The sequence below is a fragment of the Balaenoptera physalus genome (assembly GCF_965194825.1).
Source record: "Balaenoptera physalus genome assembly, chromosome: 5".
Classification (NCBI taxonomy): domain Eukaryota; kingdom Metazoa; phylum Chordata; class Mammalia; order Artiodactyla; family Balaenopteridae; genus Balaenoptera; species Balaenoptera physalus.
In genome coordinates this window covers 19,014,497-19,026,929 of record NC_138884.1, presented here as the reverse complement: position 1 = coordinate 19,026,929, position 12,433 = coordinate 19,014,497, and the positions used below count along the sequence as shown (strand labels likewise).

The 12,433-nt window shown below is 35.0% G+C and overlaps 1 protein-coding gene across 4 annotated transcripts in view; it reads right to left on the bottom strand.

Annotated features, from left to right (window-relative positions):
• METAP1 (methionyl aminopeptidase 1) overlaps positions 1–12,433 on the bottom strand; it is a 68,407-nt gene that overhangs the window by 16,542 nt on the left and 39,432 nt on the right. For all 4 annotated transcript variants that reach the window (XM_082461809.1, XM_082461808.1, XM_082461807.1 and 1 more), the window contains 4 exons: positions 8,238–8,353; positions 6,795–6,855; positions 2,531–2,622; positions 1,707–1,790 (listed from right to left, as the gene is read on the bottom strand). In XM_082461809.1, coding sequence (XP_082317935.1) covers positions 1,707–1,790; positions 2,531–2,622; positions 6,795–6,855; positions 8,238–8,353 — 353 coding nt within the window. The remainder of the gene's footprint in view (positions 1–1,706; positions 1,791–2,530; positions 2,623–6,794; positions 6,856–8,237; positions 8,354–12,433) is intronic.

The window sequence follows — 12,433 nt, the reverse complement described above, 5'->3', positions numbered from 1 at the left end:
CAGTAGCATCTATCTCATAGAGTTGCTGGGGAAATTAAATGAGTTAATAAAAGAAGCACGTAAAAGAGCACCTGGCCTATAGGAAGCATTCAAACTGCTATTAATGCATACCACATACAGCTGACACTTGAACAACTTGGGGCCACAGGGGGTGGGGGAGGGGCACTGACCCCCTGCACAGTCCAAATACCACATATAACTTGACTCCCCCAAAACTTTACTAATACCCTACTGTTGACCTTACCGATAACAGACAGTTTAACACATATTTTGTATGTGTTATATACTGTATTCTTTATATTATATAATTCTTTGTATTATATACTGTACTCTTACAATAAAGTAAGCTAGAGAAAAGAAAATACTATTTTAAAAATCATAAGAAAAAAAGAATGCCACGTGGTGAAGCCAAAGAATTTTTTTAAATTTTTAATTAATTTTTTTAAAAAAATCGAAAGGAAGAGAAAATACATTTACAGTAGATATATATATTTATTGAAAAAAGTTCACATATGAGAAGATCCATGCAGGGACTTCCCTGGTGGCGCAGTGGATAAGACTCTGCGCTCCCAATGCAGGGGGCCCGGGTTCAATCCCTGGTCAGGGAATTAGATCCCACATGCATGCCACAACTAAGGAGCTCACCTGCCGCAACTAAGAAGCTGGCGAGCAGCAACTAAGGACCCCTGGAGCTGCAACTAAGGAGCCCACTGCAACTAAGACCTGGTGCAACCAAATAAATAAATAAATACTAAAAAAAAAAAAGAAGATCCATGCAGTTCAAACCTGTGTTGTTCAAGGGTCAACTGTACTTTATAACATATGGAACAATACCCAAAAATCAGGATTAAAATTCCAAATAAAAAAATGTTCTAAACATTTTTATAGCTCAAGACGCATTGTCAAATTTCCTTCCAAAAGGATAGTTCCAATTTACAATACCACCACCATGCAAAGGAGTACCTATTTCACCATCTTCCCATAGGCAATGGACATAAACATCTTTAAAATACTTAACTAATTTAGTAGGTCTTTATGACTTGCATTTGTTTGATTACCAGAGCAGGTTTAATTAGTTTTCCATGTGATTTATTAACTAATTATTGCTCTTCAACTGTGAACAACCTAATCATACCATGTGTGTACTCATTTACTGTAGGGTAATTTTTTTTGTTTTTTTTTTTATGATCATGAATATTTATTTACTAAAGGGTTTTAAGGTCTCTCTTTGGTGGATAAGCTATCTTTATTTTAAAAGTATACCTATACCAATATTTACTACAAACATGTATCTGGTCTGTTTGTGGCCCTGTTATTACAGATATAAAAAGGAAGATTTTTTCCTACTAATCTAGTTTCAGAAGTTATATTCTTTTTTATTTCAAAATATTTGATGCATGTGGTAGCGTGATTTACTTAAAGCGCTAATAAAGCTAATCATCGTATAAAAGCTAAACTAAAATGTTATGAAATGTGAGGTTTCAGAAACAAGATATTTCAAGCTTACCTCAGACCCCAATATCACAGATACTTAAAGATGGGACTAATGACTGTTGAATACTTTCTATACTTGAAACAAAGTGAAAAATTTGCTTTCAAATTAGCCAAGTGTAGATATTCAGAACTTAGGTTTACTTAATTTTTAGAAATCTAAAACATCTAACAGTATGAAAAAATTTTTCAAAGCATAAAATTAAAATTCTTACTAAGTGTACAGCATGATCTATTTCTTCAGTAGTTACACCTGGTTTAATCATCCCAGCAGCAATGTCCAGTACTTCTCTGGCAAGCTGTAAAAGAGAAACACTTCATACATTCAAGAAGAAATGAAATAGAAATAGAAATAGAAATCTGTACCCTTTGGACTAACTTAGATTTTGTAGGATATTAATAAGACGAACCTCACCTTGAATATTATAATCCTGAATTTTCATTTTACAACCATTTGTATGTATTTCTAACACTCATTAATAAATGTGTATGCATGTGTGTGTAAACATAGAAATAAAATTGGGCTAACTAGAAAATAGCTTAATAAGTATGTCTGACTGAATTCTATGTGAAAATGTACATCCTAAGTAACCTAAACAATAATGAACTGATGAAGTTTGAGGCTTCTCACAATTCTACAATGGGGAAGGGAAGGGAGGGAAATAAAAGAATAGATGAATGATTTTCCTCAAAGAACCACAGAAAATAACTATTACATGTAGAATGGATAAACAACAAGGTCCTACTGTACAGCACAGGGAACTATATTCAATATCCTGGAATAAACCATAATGGAAAAGAATATAAAAAAGAATGTATGTATAACTGAGTCACTCTGCTGTACAGCAGAAATTAACACAACATTGTAAATCAACTATACTTCAAAAAAATAAATAAATTTAAAAATAAAGTAAATATGGCTAGTCACAGTTTTACTATGTAATATTTGCTACCTTTATAAATGAGCAAATCATTGACTTCATGTGTTATAACTACTTAAACATGTTCTATCCCATGGCGGGGAGAAAAAAACTCTTACCCTACATACGAGCCGCATCCCTTCTATATCTTCAGATGAGAGTAACTTAATTTGAGAAGTACCTTTAAGAGCCTGCTCAGATTCAGACATTCCTGGTAAAGAAAATCAGTAAGTAAACCAAAGTGAACAAAAAGATGTAGTATATATTAGCATAATTATCCCCTTGATGATATAATAATAGGTCTCACTATTTCACACAATGGTATTTCATAATATGGGAGGGTCCAGGTCAGGTTTTCTGAAAAAATACTTTCAACATGAAATTTGCTAAACAAACTGAAAGAACAATTTTAAAGAACAAATTTCCAAGTCTATGAGAAATCATTCAAGATGAAGTACTTATTATTTGACAGGAAGTGTGTTAATAAGGTCAGTAAATGATTCACATTTGAATAGCACCATACAATTTATAACTGTTTTCATGATCATCATCTCATGAAGCAAGTATATTATCTACAACTGATAAATTAATTACACTCATTTATTTTTTGAAACTGGAACCTAAGTCAGTGTTTTTTAAACGGCAGTTTGTGACTCTTTAGTGGCTATTAGTGGGCTATGACTAATATTTTTTTATAGTAAATAAATGGAATAGAAAATAATAGACTATATCATACAGGGTAAGTAAGTAAGCAAGTAAGTGCTGTTGTAAAATGTTCGACTGTTAATTTATACACACACACATATACACAGATCATGCTATAAAATACAGTTCTCTGGGTCATAGTCAAAAAAGTTTGAAAAATACTGCCCTAAGAATTTTCACTAATAAAATTAGCTTAATTGAAGTTATTCATACATTTAAAAGCATTAAAGCCAGTATAATAATTATTTCAAAATCTGACAAAAAGAATATAACCATAAACTACTCTTTTTATAAATGCTGATATAACAATACCAAATAAAATATTATCAAACAATCCAAAAAACATAGTACACCACGACTTCAGTGAGATTCATATTGGAAAGGCAAGGATAGTTCAATATTAAACTATTAATATAACTCATCATAGCCATAGATTAAGGAATGAAAAGTAAATGATCATCTAGAAAGATAATTCTGATAACATAGCCAGCTACCACTTTTACATGATAAATATAAATCTCAAGCCAAGAACCAACATCATGGAATGCCCACTATCAGCACTAGTATTTTTAGCACTGTTCTGACAATATTAGCAGATGTATTAAACGAGAGAAAGAAACAAGACATATAAAATTAGAAAGAAAAGGACAAAATCCTTATCAGTTTCAGATATGATTATATATCCCTAGAACAAGGGAATACCTGGTAAATGACTAGAAATAAGAATTCGGCAAGTTGGCAGATAAGAAAAATATATAAAAATCAATAACTTTCCCATATACAAACAAGCAAAAAATACAGAAGATACTATATTCACAAGAATAACTTAAAAAGATAAAGTATCCAGGAATAACTTAACATTAAAAGGCCTAATGAAGGAAAGAAAAACATACCCTGTTCTTGGATAGGAAGACTCAATATTGTAAAGGTGTCAATTCTTCCAAAATTAGTCTATAAATTTAATACTATCCCAATAAAAAATGGCAACAGGACATTTTTGGGAACCAGACAAGCTGATTCTAAATTTCACATGGAAAAACAAACATGCAAGAATAGCCAGGAAAATTCTGAAAAAGAGGAAAGGCGGGGCAACAAGGCCTATCAAGTATTAAAACATGATATAGCTGTAATAATTAAGAGTTTGGCAATGGCATACGATCAGACAGATGGGTTAATGAAACAGAACAGAATCCAAAAACCTAAAGACGTGAAGATTTAATATAGTGATACAGGTTGCATTTTAAATCAGTAAGAAAAAGACTAATTTTTAAAAATAACTCGTGATGTGACAACCAGATATTCTGCTGGGAAAAAAATAAAGTTGCATCCCTACTTAACTCCTAAAGATAAATAAGTTTCATATGGACCAAAAATTGTATCACACACACAAGAAGAGTAAAACCATAGAAATAGTAGAAGAAAACATGGGAAAATATTTTTATAATCTCTGAACCCAAAAGGTCTTTCTAGGTCATAAAGCCATAGGCACCTTATAAGAAAACACTGATAAATATTACTACAGAAGAATGTTGAAAGTTTGTCATAAATGTAATGTTACAAAGACAAAAATGTAACTGCTTGATTGGGAGAAAACATTTTATAGTACATACATCAAGAGATTATTTTCCTTAATACAGAAAGAGCATTTATAAGTCAGTATGGAAAAAACTAAGTAATCTAAGTGGGGGGAAAAAAGTCTAAGGATATGAATAGACAGTTCAAAAGGAAAAAAAATACAAATGATTTTTAAAAATAAAGAGATGCTCAACCTTACTCATAACTTAAAAATGCAAATTAAAAAAACTGCAAAATACCATTTTTCATCTTTCAAATTACCACAGATCGCAAAACTTGATAACATGCTAAGCTGGGGAAGATACAGGAAAAGAGGACTTCCCAGGTGGCTCAGTGGTTAAAAATCCACCTGCCAACGCAGGGGACACGGGTTTGAGCCCTGGTCCGGGAAGATCTCACATGCCAGGGAGCAACTAAGCCCGTGTGCCACAACTACTGAGGCTGCGCTCTAAAGTCCGCAAGCCACAACTACTGAGCCCGTGTGCCACAACTACTGAAGCCCACGTGCCTAGAGCCTGTGCTCCGCAATAGGAGAAGCCACTGCAATGAGAAGCCCACACACCGCAAGGAAGAGTAGCCCCCGCTCACCGCAAATAGAGAAAGCCCGTGTGCAGCAACGAAGACCCAATGCAGCCAAAAATAAATAAATTTATTTTAAAAGAAAAAAAGATACAGGGAAAGAGACTCTCATATGTTTTTATCTGGCAAAAAAATCTCTGAGATTTGTAATACCTCTCAAATTTTTTAAAAATGCATGTATCCTGTGATCTAGCTATTTCACTTTAGGCAATTAACCTATAGAAATACTCTCAACATGTGCACAAATATGTGATTAGAACAGTTCCTGCAGTCAAATTGTTAGAAGTAAAAACCTGGAAATAATCTAAACATACATTATTAGGAGTCTGTTTTAATAAATTATAACATGTCCACATAATGGAATACTTCAGTCATTAAAAAGAAAGAAATGGTTTTATATGGGATAATATGGAATATTTATAACATAAAATATAACAGAGCAAGGTGAAAAGGTGTATATAGTTTGTTCGTTTCATGTATAATTGGGTGGGGGGGTGTTAATGTGTGTACACACAACAAATATCTCTGAAAAGTTCTACAAGAAATCATTAATAGTGATTACTTCAGGGGAAAAGTACTCACTTCACTGTGCAACATTTTATACTATTACAATTTACCTTATCTATGTACTCTTTAAAAATACAATTTAAAACTATATTCAAGAATATTAAATACAGTGTAATGAAATTATACATCCTCAACAGTATTCTATCATTCAGACTCTTTTCCTTCAATTTACCTGAAATAGTGGAGTTTACCTAAATTTTCAAATTATATTCATAACGACTTAATACAGTTCCCTTTTTTTCTTTGAGAAAAAAGCAAAGGTAGCTTAGCTCAGTAGATTAAACCACATTCAACCATTTTTGACAAGCAAACTCAGTAATTTCACATAATCCAACTTTAGCCTATGTTGTAAAGTACCTATCTTCTCTGCATGTCTCACTATCATTAACCATAAAGGGAGAAGACAATAGAACCCATCTCAGGAGTGTTGAAAGTATTAAATGGAGTAATACATGTAAAGATGTTGACACAGTGCCTGACACACAGTTATGAAAAAATATCAGTTATAGAATCATCAGCATCACCATTACTACCATTATCATCACCATTACTACTATTTCTATTACTGCTACAGTCCAGTCTTTAGTTAGGCATGCATTCAAGGCCTCCACCATCTGTTTTTACCTAAATGGATATTATTTAATTAAGGTTGGAGAACATGCTAAAATCAAAACTTTTTTAAAATCTAGAATTTGATATAACAACACAAAATACAATATTATGTTGAATGTAGCCTTTAACAGCCACATAAACAATGTTTTCAGAATTGATTATATTTCTAATGAGAGGAAAGAATCTTTAATTCTCTCAAATGTTCTAGTGTGCCTTGAAAAAACATATTTACATTTATTAGAAATCCCGCACTGAAAATTTTCTACTAAAAAAGCACTCTTTTCCTCTGTAGTAGCCATCAAGCCCACAAATTGAAATATGAAGAAACAGCATAGCAAAATTTACCTAAAGGGTGATCAGCATAATCTGGTCTTTGAATATAACTTGGCACTGGCCTTGTTGGCATCTGAAAAAAAACAAAGAGGTTAGATGGATCCGATTCAAACATGAAAGTAACTTTCATTATTAAAATCTACTAACAAAGAAAATAAAAGTGGGGGAATAAACACCACACTACCAAACGTAAAATAGATAGCTAGTGGGAAGCAACCGCATAGCACAGGGAGATCAGCTCGGTGCTTTGTGACCACCTAGAGGGGTGGGAGAGGGAGGGTGGGAGGGAGGGAGATGCAAGAGGGAAGAGATATGGGAACATATGTATATGTATAACTGATTACATATATGTATAACTGATTCACTTTTTTAAAGCAGAAACTAACACACCATTGTAAAGCAATTATACTCCAATAAAGATATTAAAAAAATAATAAAATAAAATAAAATAAAATAAATCAGGGGCCCCCAACACCTGGCCACAGACCTGTACTGCACAGCAGGAGGTGAGCAGTGAAGCTTCACCTGCCGCTCCCCATCACTCACAGAAGCGCCTGAACCACCCCTAGACCCCGCCCCGTGGAAAAACTGTCTTCCATGAAACCAGTCCCTGGTGCCAAAAAGGCTGGGGACCGCTGACTTAAATGAAAAAAAAAGTTTTAAATGACATCTTAAATATCACAACGTATCTATTTTGTGAAGATCGAGCCTAGTGCTAATGCCACCCCCTTTCCCAGGATATGTAAGGAATGGGGAGAGTGACAGAAGCCATTAAAGATTTAAGATTACACGCAGACAAGGAAGGTGCCTGTGTTGTTCCAAACAAATTGGTGAACCGAAATCAGTAACAAAATGATGTCTCAAAGTAAATGTACACCAATATGTTCCTGGACACTATCTCTGGGAGTTACAATTAAACTTTCTTATATTTTTGATATTTTTCCAAATTTTAAAAATTAAAGATGTATCTCTTTTATAAAAAGAAAACAACAGTAAAAAGAATTTAAGTATTTGAGAATGACAAATAAATTTCAACTTCAGTCAATTCCTAGGTTAAGACTCTGAAGTCAGCCTGCCAAGAACACAGGAAGGAACAGGAGGGCAGAAAAGCCGTATCTAAATTAAGGTAGAAGTATATCACACTAAAACAATTTTAGAAAAGTAGTAATATACACTACCATTATGTTGGTCTAAAAAATATCTATTCTACCTCATTCTTTTTTAAATATTAAAGAATCCTTCATCTAAAAGTTTTCTACTTCATCCATGATTGCCAATTATCCCTACTAACTTCTAAATAATGTACCATAAAAGTTAACAAGCTAGAATGTAAACTTAATCCTGATCACATGATTCATAATTGGAATACAAATTATGAGCATCATTTTTAGGAAACTGAAAATTATGAAAACTGGTTTAAAAGAATGTTAAATTTTTATTACCTTATTTACTCACCAGTGGATAATGTGGTCTGAGTTTACCAGTGTATCGATAACCTGCCCATGGGTCAGTGTTGGTATCACCTTCCACAGTCCAGGGAGACACAGATTCTCGTTTGGCCTTTTCATCTTCTGGGAGACGGGCAGATGAACGAGAGAAAGAAACGCCTCAGTGGTCAAGCCACTGAGCAGCAGCATACTTTAACTATCACTATTTGAAAGCCAAGCCAAAGAGCCCAGGCACAAAATCCAGCAAACTTCTACCCTAACCTAAGTCACCAAAGCTGCTGCTTTCTTGCTATGTCCACAGCCCTATGACTCCTCAAAGATCTAAGTGTCTTGGGAGAAAAAGCCCAAACTAAACATATTCTCGACTCCTCAAAGATCTAAGTGTCTTGGGAGAAAAAGCCCAAACTAAACATATTCTCCTTTTTTGCACAATGTTGAAGAGGAACAGCTCATAGTTGAACTCCTTTTCTCGAGTAAATACTAAATGTATTCTCTCTGCAATGTCAATTTATAGGAAGCCTGTTTTTTGAAATACAAAATTTGAGCCTGGGGAGAACTTCCCAACTGAGAGCAGATATTACAAATGGATTCTGTGCTTTTACTAAAAGAACAGATTCTAAATAATCCCAAAGCAAATTTAAAGTAAAAAACAAAAACTTCTCACTTAGCTGATGAATGACTTTCAAGTCAACATTTTAAGTTGCTTAGAAAATTTTGTGAGTATCATTTGCCTTTTTTCAGGAAGGAGGTAACAGAAAGAAGTAGGTAATAGAAGGAAGTAGGAAAAGGCAAAGATACGGGGAACAATCAATAGAAAGTTACTGAAAATTCATTAGAAAAATTAAGAATCAAACACACACCTTACTACCAGGTTAGTTAATAATATATAATGTTGTGTTTACTGAAATACACCTAAAAATCTTCACACAGAACCTACCCTCAATGGTATCTGAGCACATTAACTGCAGTTCTTATCCAAAAACCAAAATAAAACTACTAACCTAAGACTTTAAACAGCAGGAATTCAAATCCCTCCTACACCAAGTAGCAGCCTATACACGTCCCAATGCACACCAGCGTTTTCCTGATTATTGTAATGTTATCACAGGTTTTAAAAGGCAAGCTTCAAATAATTTTAGAAGTGTACAAGGAAAAAACTCCTCCCTTTAAGCAATCTATTTAAAATTGATTTTGGACAGATGGAATCATATCATCTTAAGCTAAAGAGGAATGGTGAAATGGGTGAAGGTGATCAAAAGGTACAAAATTCCAGTCATATGATAAATAAGTCCTGGGGATATAAAGTACAGCATGGTGACTAGTTATCAACAACCAGAAAAAGACAATCTAATCTCATTTTCTCATTTTACAGATGAGGAAACTGAGGCAAGATGGTTCACATGGGCACAGAAATGTGGAAATACTGCTTCCCAGTCCAGTACTCTCTCCAAAGAGCATGTGGTCAACTTGGGATTGAAAGGCCCTTGAGGGGCAATTGAAAAGAATGCAAAAATACAACCAATCCATTCAGATTATTTTGGAAGAAAATACAATTATAATATTACATATAAAGTAAAGGAATAGAAGGGACTTCCCTGGCAGTCCAGTGGTTAAGACTCTGAACTCCCAATCAGGGGGCATGGGTTCAAACCCTGGTCGGGGAACTAATAAGATTCCCTCATGCCACATGGCACAGCCAAAAGAAAAAAAAGTAAAGGAATAAAAAATGAGAAAGGAAAGCTCTACTACACTACTAAATTTTAGATATCTTTCTCCCCTATGAAGTTCAGGAAAGTTTTCCTATTGACATTAACATTCACATGAAGCTGTTTCTCATTCCAGAACAGAAATGGACTCCATTCACTGCCACTGGGGTCAAACATTATAGAAAATAGTTTAAAATGCAGGCCAACTTACACCTGCCTTAGCTGTGATTGCATCAAGTGCTTCTGTATGAATCATGAACTTCAAGAATAATTTTCACCAGAAACAGGACAGAACAGCAATCAAGATGCAGGCTTTTTGCTTTAACATACTCCAAGGGAGGGTGCAGGGAAAACGAAGGATGTAAAATCTTTCAAAGCTTCCTACTGATCTGGATTCTGAACCTTCCACAATCGATTTTCAAGAGAATTGAAAGCAGACCTCCAACAAATAATATAACCCAAAAGCTATCTAAATAAGAATGAAATATGGCAAGCTCTTTTCTAGTCTCTAGGTATAATTTACTTAGGGAAAGTTTCTCTTCCGAAGTAAGTTTTACTTAATGTAAACTATTTACGGATCAATTGATCTAAGCCCCTAAGTCCCAGACACATACGTAATAGAAACCTAATAAACATGAATTGGACTGGGGGTCGGTAACAAAATTGCATACTAACTGGTCTTTTTCAAATGACTGTGAAAGCATAGGACAGCATAAGCAAACATCTGTAAGCTGTCTTTCAAACATCACAATGCAACAGGGCCAGGTAAGCTGCAGGTGGTGTCAAAGAGTACCTGATGTGTGCAAGATCAGGTACCAAGACCAAGTACAGCACACCTTTCTTTCTTTCCTCTTTAAAAGGTTCTGTGCAGGTGGCCTCAGCTGCCACCAAAGAACTGCCCATATCTAAGCTTTGCCTGGAAGAGAATTTTCTGATCACAATCCTGACTCAGTTCTCCCAGAGATGATTATTAAATGGCTACTGAGCACTTACTATGCACTGTACATACACCAAGCACTTTACATAGATTTGTTTATTTAACACTCACAATAAATGCATGATTTCGGCAGTTTGGAAGTGAGGCTTAGAGTCATCCGTGCTCACAAAGCTTGGTGGAACCAGTTCTGAAATATTATCTAATACCTTCCCTCCGCAATCCAAAACTCAAGCACACTAATTTGGAAGGGTAGAAGAGTAGAATAAAAAGTATTATTTAGAGGTGTTTTTTTTTTTTTTTTGGCCGCGCTGCGCAGCTTGTAGGATCTTAGTTCCCCGACCAGGGACTGAACCCAGGCCACGGCAGTGAAAGCGCCAAGTCCTAACCACTGGACCGCCAGGAAATCCCACAGAGGTTTTTCTTTTGTGTGTTTTTTTTTTAAAACGAGTTTTTATATCATATCTTTGGCTATTCAAAAAATACTTGTCAACCATGTCCACGTTTTACTTCAGGAAAATGGGAGGCAAAGAAACACAATGAGTATATCAGTGGTGAGTGTAAAAAGTGTAAAATAATAGAGTATTGAGATGTGAAGTGCTACAACTTTTACAGATCAGACAGACAAAAGGCAAATGGTACTGTGTAAACTCTGGCAGGAGATATGTGTAAGAAATATGCACCCAAGCATCAGGATTACATGCATTTAAGGGCTTTACAACCTAACTGGTCTTCTTTACTATGACACATAAAAAGTAAATTCTGCTCTTGAGTCATTTAACTCACACTTGAAATATTCCTAAGGTCTGATTAGCTTCTGCAACCAAGAAAACTCCAGGTCCAAATGATTTCACTGGTGAATTCTACCAAACATTTACAGAAGAAATAATACCAATTCTACACAACCTCTTCCAGAAAATAGAAGCGGAGGAAATGTTTCCCATTCTATGAGTCCAGGATTACTCTAATGCCAGATCCAGTCAAAGATATTAAAAGCAAATTACAGACCAATATCCCTCATGAACATAAGTATAAATCAGTCATCTTTAATTAGAGATCAGTGCACATGAACTGTTTGCTACATTATTTCACTATTACTTCTTGGAATGAGGTGCTATCTTTGAAGATGCCCTGGCTCCTTCCCAGCCCAACATTCTTTTCCCCTAATCCCTTTCTCAATACTCTTCTTAGCCCTGGAGATCACCCTTCCCCACACCATTCCCTCCTCTAGGACTGTCATCCACAATGGTAGGTGGGGTCAATTTATTAGGGTGTGAAAGACACAGGGCTGGCAGCTGAGGGCTGACTCTACCCAACACAGCCCAAAGTGATCAAGAATATTAGGCTCACCCACTGAAGAAATCATCCCCTAAGATCCAAGAGGGCACAATCTGAAACATGGCACCATACTAAACTCTAGAGGTATAAGTAAAACACAAACCGTCTTAGTCCAGTGCAGTAACAACTACTTAGGGAACACCAGCTGTTTAATTCTCTTGCAGTGTAAGTCATAATGGAATAGCTCTATCCTAGAAACCCAATATTGAAGAAACAAGCACACTT